This window comes from Mobula birostris, chromosome 6 (genome assembly GCF_030028105.1).
Source record: "Mobula birostris isolate sMobBir1 chromosome 6, sMobBir1.hap1, whole genome shotgun sequence".
Lineage (NCBI taxonomy): Eukaryota > Metazoa > Chordata > Chondrichthyes > Myliobatiformes > Myliobatidae > Mobula > Mobula birostris.
The window spans coordinates 21,803,218-21,820,426 of record NC_092375.1 but is presented as its reverse complement, the minus strand read 5'-3'; the positions used below and the strand labels follow the sequence as shown (position 1 = coordinate 21,820,426).

The 17,209-nt window shown below is 42.5% G+C and overlaps 1 protein-coding gene across 6 annotated transcripts in view; it reads left to right on the top strand.

The window, feature by feature from the left end:
- LOC140198849 (dual specificity tyrosine-phosphorylation-regulated kinase 1A) overlaps nt 1-17,209 on the top strand; it is a 157,510-nt gene that overhangs the window by 89,294 nt on the left and 51,007 nt on the right. For all 6 annotated transcript variants that reach the window (XM_072260003.1, XM_072260005.1, XM_072260001.1 and 3 more), the window contains exon 4: nt 3,890-4,009. In XM_072260003.1, the coding sequence (XP_072116104.1) occupies nt 3,890-4,009 (120 nt within the window). The remainder of the gene's footprint in view (nt 1-3,889; nt 4,010-17,209) is intronic.

Here is a 17,209-nt window from a genome sequence, read left to right as displayed (position 1 = left end):
TGTTCAAACCAATAATTTTTTCTGTCCTTGTGTGCGAGAGAATTTATTCAGTCAACATGGGGAAAGTGACTTTTCTGTAAGTATCCTCTTGTAACTATTATTGCAATTGAGCTATTTCTCAACCTGATAAAGCTGGACCATGAAATACAAAGTTTTGTTTGCGGTTGGGCATTGTTGAAGATCTGCAGCCAGTCAGTCCATATGGAAGAAAAGGGAAATAGTGATTATATAAAAATCTGGAATATGTTTGAGGGTAGCTTTATTCAAATTTAGCTTAAGGATTGTGAAAGTAACTGAAGGAGTATTGGCAGCAGTTAGTCATTCAGTCTTCAAGCCTGCTCAGCTGTTAGCATGACATTAGTGATTCTTTAACTCTACCCTCCTGTCCGATCCCTTTAAGCAGTATCAAAAAGTGTATTGATTTGTTTTAAGAGGACTCTGTCTGAATATCCTTCGCCCTCTGCAATTCCTAGTGTGAATAAATTCTTTTCTCAAGGCAATTACTTGTGGATGACTCCTTATTTTACGATGCCTAAGTCAAAAAGCTGCACATGCTCGAATCTGGATCAAAGACAGAATATTGTGTAAACTGTTGATCAAGCAGCAATAATGGAAGGAGAAGATGCAAGTCAACATTTCAGATCAAGACCCTGAATCGGGAATACACTTAAACCAAGCACCTTGTGCTGCTTGACCAGCTGAGTATCTCCTACGTTCTACTTTTAGTTCATTTTAACACTCGCCCTCTAATCACCACAGTGTGGGGGGAAACATTTCCTCCCACTGTCCTCCCCCTCACCACCATCAACTTTATTAGCATTTTGAATAATTTAATCTTTAAGGTGATTTCATACTTTTCAAAATCTTGGGGAATATGAGCAAACTTAGTGTTTGACATTCCCCCCTGGAATAAAGATTCTGTCTGTCTCCCTTATTTGAGCCTTGCATAACTTTAAAACATCTTTCAGATCTCCTCTCAGCTCACCTGCTCCCGAGAAAACAATCCAAGTCTCTCCAACCAGTCCTTGTAATTAATGCTGTCTAATTTAAGGCAACATCCTAGTGAACCTCTTCTGCACACTCTAGAGCTTCCACATCTTTTGTGAAATGCAGCAACCAGAATTGTACATAATCCCCCCAGGCGCAGTCTAATCAACAACAGTTTGACTTCCTGACTTTTATACTCAGTATCCTGATTGATGAGGGCAACCATGAATTTATACCACCTTTTATCATCCTATCTACAGCTAGTGTTGTCACCTTGGGGCAGGGGTTTCCAACCTTTTTTATGCCTTGAACCAATACCATTACGCTAGGGGTTTGTGGACCCCAGGTTGTGAACCCCTGCCCTGGGGAAACAATGGACTATATCCAAGGTCACTGTGTACATCAGTTCCCTGATGGATCTTGCCATTTACAGTATACTTTACCTTGCATTTGATTTCTCCAAGTACAGTGCCTCACGCTTGTCCATATTTTTTCACCTGACTGATCTATGCCCTGCCTTTTCCTTTGACGATGTTCACCATTGATAGCCACCAATTTTTGTGTTGTCATTCCACCTACATTTTCAGCCATATCATTTGTTTGGCCTTGGAAATAATCCCTGTGGACCACTGCTGGTCATGGACCTCCACAGATTCTGTTCATTACCAGATGTACGTAATTGAATTATAATAGGCATCCATTGAAAGCTTTTATTTTTGTTATTTCTGGTAAATATTTCTGTGTTTTCTATGTGGTTGTGCCTCAGATTACTTAGATAAATCTTCCACTTAGCAATTCTCAGTGGAAAATGTGCAGGCTTTTGAATGATTATGCTTAAATAGTTAAATAGGATATAGGATAAGTTCATTTCTTTTATATCATGGTCACCACATTGTGCTTGTCAGTTCTTGGGCAAATGATCAAGGATTTTAAATTAAGAACACTTTGTGGACTGGCTGATTTAGATTTTGCTGTTGAGTGTCTTGGAGTTTGTTATGTCCGTCTAGGCCATGGTGGAGTTTTACCTGACAGGATTTAGACTGCAAGATCAGAAGGGGGATTTTTCTTAAAATCATGTCTGAGTATTGTGTTATTTGGAGAGGGACTTGCAGGTATTTGTCTTTAACTCATCTGCTGATGTGTAGTTCTATGTATTGGATCTGGAATATATTGGAGAAGCTATTGAATATATTGTGTGTTGTTTCAAGATGCTAAACGTGGAAGGAGCAAATATTTTGTGACAGATGGGATGATAAAACGGTGGTTAGTCCTGTATGAGGTTGCGTTTCAAGTGCTTTTGTAGTTGCACTTAACTGTCTAACTCCTGGTAATGAGTTATTTGCTACTGAATATTCTGCTTCTGTCCTAAGCTAGAATATCTCTTAGAAACAAACTGTGATATCAGATCCTAATTTCTTTCATAGACCCATGTAAGAGGAATTTAACTGTTCTTCTCACAGAAGCTTGTCATATGAAGAGTGTTTGATGGCTTTGGGCCCATATTTGCTGGAATTCAGAAGAACGAAGGATGATCTCGCTGAAACCTATTGAATGGTGAAAGGCCTAGATACAGTGGATGTGAAGAGGATGTTTCCTATGGTGGGAGAGTCTGAAGACCAGAGGACATCATAGCCTCAGAATAGAGGAGCATTCTTTTAGAACGGAGATGAGGAATTTCTTAAGCAGAGAGTGATGAATCTGTGGAATTCCTTGCCACAGGCAGCTTTGGAGACCAAGTCTTTATACTTAAGGCAGAGGTTGATGGGCTCTTGATTGGTCAGGGCATGAAAGGATATGGGGAGAATACAGGAGATTGGGCCGAGGGGAAAATTGGATCAGCCATGATAGAATGGAGCAGACTCTATGGGCCAAAATGGCATAATTCTGCTCCTAATGGTCTTCTGGACTAAGGTGGTGAAACTCAAGGAATTCTCTTCTTTCAAATGTTGTGGCAGCTAGATCATTAAGGTGTTTAAACATTAAAGACTACAGTATAGAAACACGCTCTTTGACCCTGTCTTCCTGTCTTCCTGCTGAGCATGATGCCTGTCCAAGCTAATCCCATCTTCCTGTGCTTGGTCAATGCCCTCCAATTCCTGGCCTATTAATAGGCCTGACTAAGTGTCTCTTAAATGTTGCTGTTGTACCTTCTGATAAAGGCATTAAATCAGTGTTTGAAAAATTGGAGAAGAGAGCGCTGTGGGGAGTTGGCACAGAAGTGAAAATGAGGCCTCGGGCAGATCAACTGCCTTCATAATGAGTAGTAGTGGAATCGAGGGGCTGTATGATTTACTACTATTTTCTTAGTTAATTTCACTTAAGCTTGCTGTTATAATTAAGTTCTCCACAATGGGTAGAACATGTGCCATTGAAAGAAAAGATTAGGTTTTCTGTAGTTGATTTTGTATTGTGTGCTTCTGGAATATTTCTTATTCTAAGTTTGTATTCCAATGTTTAAGGAAAATTATTGCCTCTTAAAATATTTTTGAAGTGCAGATTTTATTTTGATTTCTGCTTTTCATTATCCTACAAAATAATGCATCCATTTGATTGGATGTTCCTCATTCTGTAAGGATTATCAAATAAAATTCAGTAAATATTTTGAGTACCATCCATTGATTTTAAAAGTGTTAATTTGTGCATAGCATTATGATAAGAGTTGCTGGGATTTTGGTAATTTCAGTGGTAATCTGTCTGCTTCTGAAAGCAAGCTGTATAGGCCAGTGGGTGATGCACAAGAAAATTTGTTTATTTTGGGGTGTAAAATTAAGTGATTACTATAAACCAGTTTATTAAATCAGGTCATTCGTATTTCATGGTACTGATCTACTTTCTTGGAATTTGCTTTTGTCTTGATATTAAGGATGATCTTTCAAATAAATATTGACATTTTTTTTTACAGGTGATGCCTGATGTCGTCATGTTGCAGCGACGAATGCCCCAAACTTTCCGTGACCCTATCACTGCTCCATTGAGGAAACTTTCTGTAGATTTGATCAAAACATATAAACACATTAATGAGGTAAAATTGTTCCATTTATGATACACATTGATAAATTTTGAGCAGACGTTTATTTTGAGATGTTTAATTAGAGGATGTAGCTTGTGATTAAATCAGTCCCGCAATAACAGTTTTGAAAGTGCATACAATTCCATTTAATGGTGTTTATTTGTTTTCTCAAGCGTCTAATTGTATTAATTAGACGTTTTAAATTTGTGTAATAGAAGAGAGCTTTCAGTTCACTTGTTAGTCTGCAAAAGTGTATAGTGGCCCTGCTGTATGATGTCTTAACTTTGAGCTTTTAAGTGCATTTTACAAGCATATCAGATAATGAAAACAAATTCTAGATTGGCTTTGAATCTCAGTAGCCCTTCAAAATTTTGAAGGGCTATTCATCTTAATTATTTTTGATGCAAGATGAGTTACGTCTTAAAGGATTGTTGTAGGAGGATCTCCTACTTCACATTTTAGTGAAATGTTTCTCTAGTGATTGATCTATTTGACTGAGTTTGGGATGGGAAAAGGGGAGTATTTTTTTCTCAGTAAAACCAGAAGATGGTTTTTATGGTACTAGAAGCACACACTTCTGCTATTCTTGGACAAGGGTGAAGGAAACAACACAAACATAACATTCCTGAATGGTCCTTGGAGACAACTGTATTCTTTTTATGTGCATAATTTATTTTCTGATTTACAATAATTTTCTGTCTTTGCTGTGTCCTATTGTAGATTAATAAATTTCACATCATATAAAACAGTGGTAATAAACCTGATAAGGATTCATTGCACAAGAGATTTAAATAGTAGGACAATGTATACTAAGATGTATAGAAAAAAAGTGAGCAGCTAAGTTTGACCAGGATGAAATGAGTAGATAAAGACAGCACAGATGGAGGCAGAACAGTTTGAGATGAAAACAAAATTGAAGTGTTGTCTGAGTATACAAATGAATGGAAACTTACTGAAGCTGGAACAAGTTTTTTTTAATCATGTTGTCTGAACAGAATTTCTGTCCCTGAGTGATAGGGTTATGAAGTCGTATTTGGAATGATTCAGATGAAGACTAATGTGCAACAATTTAATTGGTTCTGGAATGATCAGATGTAAATGCATAGTAAGATTGGTGACTCTAGGCACAGATTGTCACATGATTCATGTTGTAGTACCCCTAGGGCAGGGACGTCCAACCTTTTTTGCACTGTGGACCGGTTCAATTTTGACAATATTCTTGCAGACCGGCCGACCGGGTGGGTGGCGGGGGAGCGGTGTTAATCATGACCAGAATATAGGTGGTAAGTCAACTATAAGTCACTTATAAGTGGCTAATACACTCAATTTCATTTCTAAAAGTGTTCATCTAATGAATTTAATATTAAACACAGTGCACATTTTCCTCACATGAATATAGTGATAATTATAAGTCACTTATACTTCAATAGCATCATAACATTTTAAGTAATGTTTGGATATTAAACACACAGTGCATATTTTCCTCGTATGAACATATAAAATCATTGCAACACACCAATATCGCTGAATCAGTGGGAGCCCTGGGCTTATTTCCCTGCCACATGACGGTCCCATTGAGGGGTGATGGGAGACAGCGATACTCAAAGGGGGTTTCTTTGTCTATTCCGCAATTTAGTTTTCGTTGCATTCATTGCAGAGATATGTTGGAAATGGAAGCAACATTTTCAGTGCTTTTGTGGCTATCAGTGGTCAAAGAACACTGAGGCTGTCTACAAGAAGGGTCAGAGCCGTCTCTATTTCCTGAGGACGCTGAGGTCCTTTAACATCTGCTGGACGATGCTGAGGATGTTCTGCGAGTCTCTGGTGGCCAGTGCTATCATGTTTGCTGTTGTGTGCTGGGACAGCAGGCTGAGAGTAGCAGACACCAACAGGATCAACAAACTCATTCGTAAGGCCAGTGATGTTGTGGGGATGGAACTGGACTCTCTCACGGTGGTGTCTGAAAAGAGGATGCTGTCTAAGTTGCATGCCATCTTGGACAATGTCTCCCATCCACTATACAATGTACTGGGTGGGCACAGGAGTACATTCAGCCAGAGACTCATTCTACCGAGATGCAACACAGAGCGTCATAGGAAGTCATTCCTGCCTGTGGCCATCAAACTTTACAACTTCTCCCTTGGAGGGTCAGACACCCTGAGCCAATAGGCTGGTCCTGGACTTACTTCATAATTTACTGGCGTAATTTACATATTACTATTTAACTACTTATGGTTTTATTACTATTTATTATTTATGGTGCAACTGTACCGAAAACCAATTTCCCCCGGGATCAATAAAATATGACTATGACTGTCTCAGGATATTCAGCCTTGACCTTGATCCAGAATGCTGGCAGAGATGTTATGTCAAACATACTTTTCAGCCCACCGTCATTTGCAAGCTCAAGGAATTGATCTTCTTCCTGCGCTGACATGGATGATTCACCGGGGACATTCACAAGTGGGTCACGGACCCATTCCTTTGCATGTCTTGGGTTATTTGCGGTTGGGAAGTAACGCTCGAATTTTGACGACAGCGAAGATAGGTGATCGTGCACCAGCTGTGAGAAGGACGGTGCAGCCTCAGTCTCTCCCAAAATCCCAACTAATGTTGGGAACATGTCAAATATGCCCCTGTCCACTCGCTGTCCCCACAGTTCCAGTTTGGCTTTTAAAGCGGACACTTTATCTGCCAACTTGAAGACAGTTGTCATTCTTCCTTGAAGTGACAAATTGCGTTCATTGAGCAGGTTGAAGATGTCACACAGATAAGCGAGTTTTGCTGTCTACTGAAGTGTGCTGCCAGTGGTGACTTTTTTCCTGAAAGAAATCTCTGTAGCTGCTCTCTTAACTCAAAAACCCGGCCAGGGCTCTCCCCCTTAATAGCCACCTGACTTCAGTGTGTAAGAGATGGCGATTGTGCTCTGCATCCATTTCCTCGCAAAGCTGCTCAAACAGATGTGAGTTAAGGGCCTTTGCTTTGATGTGATTGATAACTTCAACAACGTCACTCAATATGCTGTTAAGATCAGGTGACATTATTCGGCTGACACAGTGTGTAGACTGGCATTCAGGAGCAACCCCTTTGACTTGGTAGTGAAACCAGACAGCAGTCCAGTCATAGCTGCAGCCCCATCTGTGCATATTCCAACACAGAATGACCAGTCCTGTTTGCCTGACATGTAGTCATTCAAAGACTTGAATAGTTCTGCCCCAGTTGTGTTAGTTGGCAGCGGCAGTGCGTACAACATATCCTCATGCACATCATCTTGAAATATATATCGCACATAAACCAGCAGTATTGCCTTGTTGTCAACATCGGTAGACTGGTCGACCTGCATAGCATACCACGGTGACTCGTTAAGCCATTCCAGCAGCTGTGCTTCGATGTCCTCCGCTAATGTCATTGATTCTCCTTGAAACTGTGGTAGTTGAAAGAGAAATCTGTGCCATCTTGTTAGTTGCAACTTCTCCCAACAGTTCACGGCACATGTCCTTGGTAGCAGGCAGAATCAATTCTTCACCAACAGTGAAAGGCTTCTTAGCCTTAGCAGTACAGCTGGCCACTAAGTAAGGTACTGTCAGAGCAGCAGCATTTGTGGAGGTGGTGGCTCTCAGCACTTGCTCCTGTCCCACTTGCTCATGTTTTTTCCGCTCAAAAAAACTCAACAGGTTTGTTTTTAAGTGCAGGGTGCTTGGACCCAGGGTGCCGAAGCAGTCTTGAGGGCTTCATTGCCTCATTAGACAGCTTGTTTCCACATATCATACACAGGGGGCTTGGAGTGTGCAAGTCACTGGTCGCAGTAAAGCCGTATTTTATGTACGACTCGTCGTATTTTCTGTTGAAGGAAGCTTTCTTTTTTTAAGCTGTCTCTGCCTTATCATCATCGTTGGGCCTTTTATGTCCCCTCCCACCTTTTCCAAAGAAGCTCTCAAGCAACATTTGTTTTTTTACTCATTGAGTAGTTGTAGGTTAATGACCAACTGATGACCTCACGTGGGTAATGACCTCGAGTGCATTCAAGTTCAACAGTGGGCGTGACAGGGAATGAGGGAAGGTGCAGCTGACTCATATCGTTTCATATTGCCAAATCATATTGTTTCCTTGAGGCCCGGTAGCACATGCTTTGCGGCCCGGTGGTTTGGGACCACTGCCATAGGGGAAACTTGGAAAAAAGGAGTTGGAAATTGATATTCCTATTGATGAGTCGCTTAGAAAAGGTGAGGAGTAGAAAGGTAATGGGATTGACCTGAAAAACTATTGCACTTCAGGTGATGATAGATTTGAGGAGATCGAAATCCTTTCTGTCCCATTAAATTTAAGAAATACTGAGTATGTCGTTGAATCATGAAAGCATAAAGATCCAGAGAAAATAGCAAATGAAAGCAAATATTGTATATTGACTCCTGTATCAGAGTAATATTGAGGACATAGCATAAATTAGAAATTTGATGTGTATGTAGCAAAGAAAATACGACTGTAGGGTATTAATCTATATATTTACTGGACAAATCAAATTAGTGGGGGAAGAATTTGTGAATAATTCATCTATACAAGATAGCTCAGTATGTGGAGAAATCAATGGGTGAGAGGGAGTTTTAAATTTCATGATATTTCATGAAAGAATTTCAGGATATATATTGCATACATTTCTCTGACATTAAATGTACCTATTGAAGAGTTAATTGATCTGGTAGATGAACATTTAGGAATCAGTGGTCATAATATTATAGGACTTGTAAATCAAGATTAAAAGTGATTTAGTTAAGCTCAAGTGAAGAAAGTTGAAGACTTGAGATGCAGGTTGTCTGTGCTAGATTGGTAAAGTATATTGTATAGCATGACATACAAGTAATTTTTATATATTTAAAAGCAAATCTCCAATGATAAAAGTGATCCAGCTTTAGCTCTTGAATAGAGCTAAATATAGTATTAGAAGAGAATACTTAATAACATTTCTTAAAAAAATAGTAAATCTGAAGTCTTATTAAGGCATTGTAAAGGAAGTATAATATGCTAATTGTCTAACGAGAAACATAAAAACACTCCATTGATATTTAAACAGGTAGAGGTCTGCTGATATTGATCTGGGTCTCCTGGGTGCAGAAAAAATTGGGCAACAAAAAGCAAAGAAATTTAAATTTTATCTGTCTTTATGGAAGAAAAAGCATAAACCTCCCAAAGATTGTGGAAATTTCATTGAAAGACATGCCATTGGTTTTAAAATTGGAAAATTAATTGACATTTTCTATAAAATTCCAGAACCTGCATCCTCAAGATTTGAGCGAGCTAGCTGCGGAGAAGGTTGATATTGTCTCTTTCCATAATTTTGCATTGTAGAATGGCTTTGACTTTTGGGAATGTAGTAAATATATCCGTGTATTTTCAGAAAGAGAGAGGGAAAACAAGTAACTATTGATTTGTTACCTGATATACAGCTAGGGTGCCTAAGACTTTTTGAACAGTACTGTATTTGTCAATGTAGAGAGGAGAGTGAATTTGTAATTTTGGTGGGAGCAAAGGATGTTGGGAGTGGCGAGGATGGAGTGCCACCAGAAGGGTATGGGCCAGATGTCGCAGAAGGAATGCTGGGGCGGGAGTGGCATGGGTGCAGATGCATCCAACAATGAGACACCAGGAAAGGTTATTTGATTGCAAGCAATTGGTTTGTTGACCATTTCTCAATCAATATCTCCCTCCTCCCTCTCTCCCCCCCTCTCCCCCCCTCTCCCCCCCTCCCCCCCCTCCCCCCCTCTCCCCCCCTCTCCCCCCCTCTCCCCCCTCTCCCCCCCTCTCCCCCCCTCTCCCCCCCTCTCCCCCCTCTCCCCCCTCTCCCCCCCCTCTCCCCCCCCTCTCCCCCCCCTCTCCCCCCCTCTCCCCCCCCTCTCCCCCCCCTCTCCCCCCCCTCTCCCCCCCCCCTCTCCCCCCCCCTCTCCCCCCCCCTCTCCCCCCCCCTCTCCCCCCCCCTCTCCCCCCCCCTCTCCCCCCCCTCTCCCCCCCCCTCTCTCCCCCCCTCTCTCCCCCCCTCTCTCCCCCCCTCTCTCCCCCCCTCCCCCCTCCCTCCCCTCCCTCCCCCTCTCCCCCCCCTATGTGTGTGTGTGTATGTATGTATATATAGATATATATATATATATATACACACACACACACACATGTCCTATATCACTCACATATCTCATGAATGTTTTTTGTGGCAGCAGTACAGTGCAATACATAGTTACTACAGTATTGTGCTGAATTATTAGGTACCCTAGCTATATATGTACCTAAGACTTTTGCACAGTACGGTAAGTGGTGGGAAAATATTAATCAAGTGATAACAGAATTAGAAAACAATAGTAGAATTAAGCACACTTGGCATGATTTTTGAAGGGGAGCTTGTGTTTAATACATTGTTACAACTTCTAAAGAAAATGTAACCAAGCAGAAAAGTTGAGGAAAACTATTGAATAGTGTATTAGGACCATCAGATGCCATTTAATTTCCATTAACAGACAAAATTGCAATACACAATCTTGGGGTCATATATTACTATGTGCTAAGGATTAGTTAACACAGCGGTCCCCAACCACCGGGCCGCAAAGCATACGCTACCGGGCCGTGAGGAAACGATATGATTTGGCGATATTAGTCAGCTCACCTTTCCTCATTCCCTGTCACGTCCACTGTTGAGCATGAACGCCGCGAGGTCATTACGCACGCGTCATCCATGTCAGTGCAGGCTGAACCAGTTAAACAAGGTATTTTACGATCGATCAACCCCTCGAGCTGGTAAATGACGACGGGCTGAAAAGTACGTTTGACATAACATCTCTGCCGGCATTCCGGATCAAAGTCAAGGCTAAATATCCTGAGATAGCCATGAAAGCACTGAAAACGTTGCTTCCATTTCCAACATATCTTTGCAATGAATGCAGTGAAAACTAAATTGTGGAATAGACTGGACATAAGGAACCCCCTTCGAGTATTGCTATCTCCCATCACCCTTCGACGGCACCGTCTCTCGCTGATTCAGCGATATTGGTGTGTTGCAATGATTTTATATGTTCATACGGGGAAAATATGTGCTGTGTGTTTAATATCCAAACGTTACTTAAAATGTTATGATGCTATTGACTTATATAACCATATAACAATTACAGCACGGAAACAGGCCACCTCCTAGTCCGTGCTGAACGCTACTCCTACCTGGTCCCACTGACCTGCACTCAGCCCATAACCCTCCATTCCTTTCCTGTCCATATAGCTATCCAATTTTTTTTTAAATGATAATATCGGATCTGACTCTACCACTTCTACTGGAAGTTCATTCAACACGTACTTCAAGCTCCCCTGTCCTCCCCTGATAATTGACATCACTATATTCATGTGAGGAAAATATGCGCTGTGTGTTTAATATTAAATTCGTTACATAAACCCTTTTAGAAACGAAAGTGAGTGTATTAGCCACTTATCACCTATATTTCGGTCGTGATTACCCCCCCCCCCACCCCCCTGAACAGAATCGCTAAAAATGACTTGTAGAAAAAAATTGTCACGTACACGCATGTGCACACAGGTGCCCGCGCAAGGGTTCACGGTCATGGTAGTCTTGGGATAAACACAATGTATTTAAGACTACTCTTGTCCGTTGGCAACCCTACTATCCCCCCCCCCGGGTCGGCTGGTCCGCAAGAATATTGTCAATGATAAACCGGTCCGCGGTGCAAAAAGGGTTGGGGACCCCGGGTTAACAGATGGAAAAAAAGGTTTATTGAATGTGTTATTTTGGGAACACAGAGGTACAGAGATGATGAAGAAATAAGGGAGTATGGACAGATAAAGAGGATGGATGAGAATATGACGGGTGGAATATACTGAGGAAAAATGTATAGGAAATGGTTATATGTTTGGATAGAAAAAAAAAGGATGTATTTTAAATGTTGAAAGGGATTTCTATTCAGAAGAACTGGAATATCCTAGAACATGAATCACTGAAAGTTACTGTGTATCTGCAGTGAGTAGAATCCTTACTGCAGAATTCGACAGAATCCCGGCGACCTCTGTCATCATCTGTTACTCCCCGCACAACTGCAGTGAGGAGAAGGAGGTGGAGGCCTTCTACAGTAAACTTCACGAAGCTGTCACTTCAATACCGGCACATAACTTCCTGGCTGTGCTCGGTGATTTTAATGCCCAGGTCGGACTGGAAGATGTTCCATACTCATACCAAGACTTTACCAACAGAAATGGACAAAATCTAGTGATTTCATCCAGGAACACAGTCTTATTGCCGCCAACACACAATTCAAGAAGTGAGCTGGTAAACTGTGGACATATGAAAACAGAGCCTCCATCTACAGGAAACACAGTACCTTCAACTTGGTCGGTTCTGACTACAGAGTAGTGTCAATGCAAGTGAGACTGAGCCTGCGGCAACCCAAAGCCACAGGTCCCAAGGAGAAGAGAGACTGGATGGCATTCTCCTCACAACCTATTCTTCAAGCCCAGTGCACAGTGGAGGTGAGAAATCGCTTCGGCCTACTGGAAGGGGAGGAGGAAGAGACTGCCACCGACCGCTATCAACGGCTCATAGACGCGCACACAGATGCAACAAAGAGTTTGCCTACTGTGAAGCGAATCAAGAAGAGCCGGATCTCGAAACATCCTGACATCGTCACAGCAAGAAGTGTGGACAAGGCTTGTCATGCCGAACTTAGAAGGAGCGAAACAGAAAAGCTAAGAGACAAGTTCAAGACAGCAAAGCAGAATCCCTTTGCCACCTGTGACTGACTGAAGGAAGAGGAACTAGCTGAGAGGGTGAGAGAGATAGAAGCTGTTAATGAAGACATGCAGCATGGAGAAGCATGGCGCCTAGTCAGTGAGATCAGTAGACAGAAAAAGTCCTCATCAGGTCAAATAAGTGGTAAAACAGCAGAGGACCGTGTCCTGACATGGTTTACCCACTTTAAGAACCTGCTGGGAAACCCTCCACCAACCACGGAAGAAGAGGACATACCCATGATACTCACGCAAGTCAACATCAATGACGGCCCATTCACCATTGAGGAACTGAAGAAGGCCAAATATGCACTCAAACGGGGCAGGAGCACTGGACCAGATGGGATACCACCAGATGTCCTGAAGAACTGCGACCTGGATGCCATCTTGCTGGACATATGTAATATGGCCCTGATGAAAGGCGACAAACCCGAACAGTGGTCACTCTCAAACATTACCCCAGTCCCCAAGTCTGGATCCCTCCCAAAGACAGATAACTACCACGGTATCAACTTGACCTGCATCTTAGCAAAGTTATACATTCGGATGATCTTGAACAGGATTCGCACCGCCATTGACCCCAAGCTCAGATTCAATCAGAATGGTTTTCGGCAGAAGCACACAACAGTAATGCAAATACTCGCTCTTCGTAGGATCATCAAGGAAGTCGAGAAGAACAACCTACCAGCCGCGCTTACTTACATTGATTTTTGCAAAGCTTTTGACTCCATTCACCGAGGTAAAATGCTGAAGATCCTGAAAGCTTACGGAGTGCCAGACCATCTACTGAGAGCAATAGAGTCCAGCTGTACCAAAACCAAGGCAAAAGTTGTATCACCAGACAGAGAAACAGCAGTGTTCGAGCTCCTAGCTGGTGTGTTGCAAGGAGACACCCTATATCTTTCTAATCGTCCTTGATTACGCTCTGCGTCAAGCTACCAAAGATCATGACAAGCTTGGTTTTACCATAAAACCAGGGCGAACCAAAAGGGTCAGACCAGTTACGCTCACGGATCTCGATTTTGCAGATGACATAGTTCTGCTCTCTGACCAGATGGAGGAAGCACAGCAGCTACTGACAAAAGTGGAAATTGAGTGCAATAAAGTTGGACTTCACCTAAACACTAAAAAGACAGTACATGGCGTTTAACTGCGATGAAGGTACTCTCAAGACTGTAGAGAATGATACCATTAAGAAAGTCTTTGACTACAAGTACCTCAGGTCAAGAATGATGAGTTCGGAGAAGAACATAAAGATACAGAAGGTGGTGGCGTGGAGGGGTATGAATGACATGAAGGAAATCTGGAAGTCGAACCTGGCCAGAGGGCTTAAAAAGAGGATTTTAGAGTCCATTCTCACGTACGGATGCGAGACGTGGACACCAAGACGATGCGAAAGTCTCTAGATGGTTGCTATACATGAATGCTCCGGATGGCTCTTGACGTGAGTTGGCAACAGCACATGACAAAAGTCGAGCTCTATAACAACCTACAGATGCTCACCACTAAAATCGAGGCAAGAAGACTGCAACTAACAGGGCACTGTCTACGCCACCCCGAGCTACCTGCCAGCCTAGTCATCATATGGGAGCCCAAGCGCGAGAGGATGAACCCTGGGCGCCCTCCCAAGACTATGGTCAACACCCTCCTAGAAGACAGCGGCGCGGCTAATGTAGATGAACTGAGCATACTGATGAGGGAGAAGTGGAGAATCCATTATCGTGCCTGACGCCGGCCCCCTAGGCCTGAGTCGACGTAGTAGTGCCGTGAGCAATTAGGAAGGCAAGCATCACAAAGCAAGGAAATGGGCCTGTCAGCCGTCAGCTACTTATTGTCCCTCATTAAGGGTGCATATATAAATATTATGAGGATACCTGTGATGCTCAGGCTGTTCCAGGTTTCAACTAGGGTGGAAAAATATTCTTCCTCAAACATATGTCCTTGGTTGATTACTAAGGGGAAAAATCATTATCTGACCAATCTTCAACCTCCTCCCTGCTGTAGTCAGAGGTTTCCACCTGCTTCAAAGGGCAGCAATCTTAGAAGAGCAAGGTGAATCACCTTCACAACTGTCACCTTGTAGCATTCGTATCCACTATGATGAAGTGCTTTTGAGAGGTTGGTCGTGGCTAAAATTAACTCATGCCTGAGCAAGGACCTGCACCCAATACAATTTACCGATCAGCACAACAGGTCTGCAGTGGACACAACCTCACGAGTGTCTCTCCACTCGACTTTGGAGGACCTAAGCATCAACAAAATGTTCATCAGGTTGCTGTTTGTCGATCGCAGTTTGGTGTCCAACAGCATCATTCTCCCAGTTTTAAACAACAGCTTCAAACCTTGGGCTTCTACAACTGGATGCTGGACTCACTTATTGGGAGACCACAGTCAGTGCAGATCAGAAATATCATCTCCTCATTGACAATCAACATAAGTGCATTTCAAGCATCCGTGCTTAGCCAGCTGCTTTACTTCCTCTACACTCATGACTGTGTGGCTAGGCACAACTCAAACTCCATTGATGAATTTGCTGATGACACCACTGTTGCTAACAGGATTTCAGATGGTGACAAGGAGACAGATAGGAGTGAGAGGTATTAGCTGGTTGAGAGTCAGAATAATAACCTTACACTTTGCCAGCAAGACCAAAAAATTGTGGACTTCAGGAAGGGGGAAGTTGGGAGAATACACACCAGTACTCAGGGGTCAGCAGTGAAAAGGGTGAGCAGCTATAAATTCCTGGCTGCCGACATATCAGAGGATCTATCTTGGCCCAGCATGTTGATGCAATTGTGAAGAAGGCATGGTAGTGGCACTTTGGATTTGAAGAAATTGGTTATGTTACACATTTGCATATTTCTATGGATGCTGGAGAGCATTCTGACTGGTTGTATCACAGCCTGGTACGGAGACTGTAATGTACAGATCACAAGGCTGCAGAAGGTTGTAGACTCAGCCAGCTCCATCACAGGCACAACCCATCGATGACAGGAGGCGGTGCCTCAAGAAGCCAACATCCATCATAAAGAACCCTAATCATCCTGAGACATGCCCACTAACTGTTACTGTGATTCTTGTCTGCACTGCACTTTCTTTGTAACTATAACGCATATTTTGGATTCTGTTACTGTTTTAACCTGTCTTCCTCAATGCATTGTTGTAAAGAATTGACCTTTTGAAGTGGTTGTAAGGCAAGTTGTTTTCACTGTACTTCAGTGCAATAATTCACCAGTTTACCATTGCAGAGAAGCTGCAAACAGGCAGTAGGGTAAAAGGCTATATCCAAGTGAATTTTGAGGTTAACAATCCATCTTATCGTACTAAGTTCAAAGACCTTGTAACAATGGGATAGAAGCTGAACTTGAACCTGATGGTACATGCTTTGTCTTTTGCATCTTTTGCCCAGTGGAAAGAGAAGAAGAGAGAACGCCTCGGGTGGTTGGGATCTTAGATTATGATGGCTGCGATATGGCAAAGTTATTTGCCATGGTAGGGGACTCTAGGACAAGAGGGCATGACTTCAGGATTGAAGGACGTCCTTTTAGAACTGAGATGTGAAGAAATTACTTTAGTCAGAGGATGGTAAATCTGTGGAATTTGTTGCCATGAGTGGCTGTGGAGGCCAAGTCATTGGGTGTATTTAAGGCAGAGATAGATAGGTTCTTGATTAGCCAGGGCATCAAGGGGTATGGGGTGAAAGCAGGGGGGTGGGGATGACTGGAAGAATTGGATCAGCCCATGATTGAATGGTGCAGCAGACTCGATGGGCCGAATGGCCTACTTCTGTTCCTATATCTTATGGTCTTTACTGAGCTAATGTGAAGTGTGCACACTCTTCAGAGGTGAGGCTGGTGTGCTGAAGTAAATAGTTTATGCATTTTTTTGCTGTCAGTCAGAGCAGTTGCTGTACCTAGCTGTGATGCATCCAGGTTTGATGCTTTCTATGGTGCACTAGTTAAAAACTGGTCAGGGACAAAGGGAACATGACAAATTTTTTAAGCCTTCTGAGGAAATAGAGGAGCTGCTCCACTTGTTATTGGTGATATCCACTCAAAGGACCTTGAAGTTTTCTGCCCTACTGACCTCATTACTGTTGATGTAAACAGGAGCATATGCAGCACCCCTTTCCTGAAGTTGACCACCAGCTCTTTGTTTCCCTGACATTAAGGAAAAGCTTGTTGTCATGACACCATAACAGGAGGTTCTCTCTCTCCTTCCTGTACTCCAACTAATTGTTAATTGAGATTTCAACAGGTCATGCAGGTTTAGAATACACATGCAGTGGGGAAAGGAAGGCCACACAAAGTTCACTGCTTCATGAAAGACAGAGTAGATAGAGTGGGAAAGGATGGATGTTACTTTGAACAAAGCTGTACATTTTGCAAGAGATCTTCAGGAAAAAGGAGTGTAAGTGTTGAATTTGTCAATGTATTAGTAATTGAATTG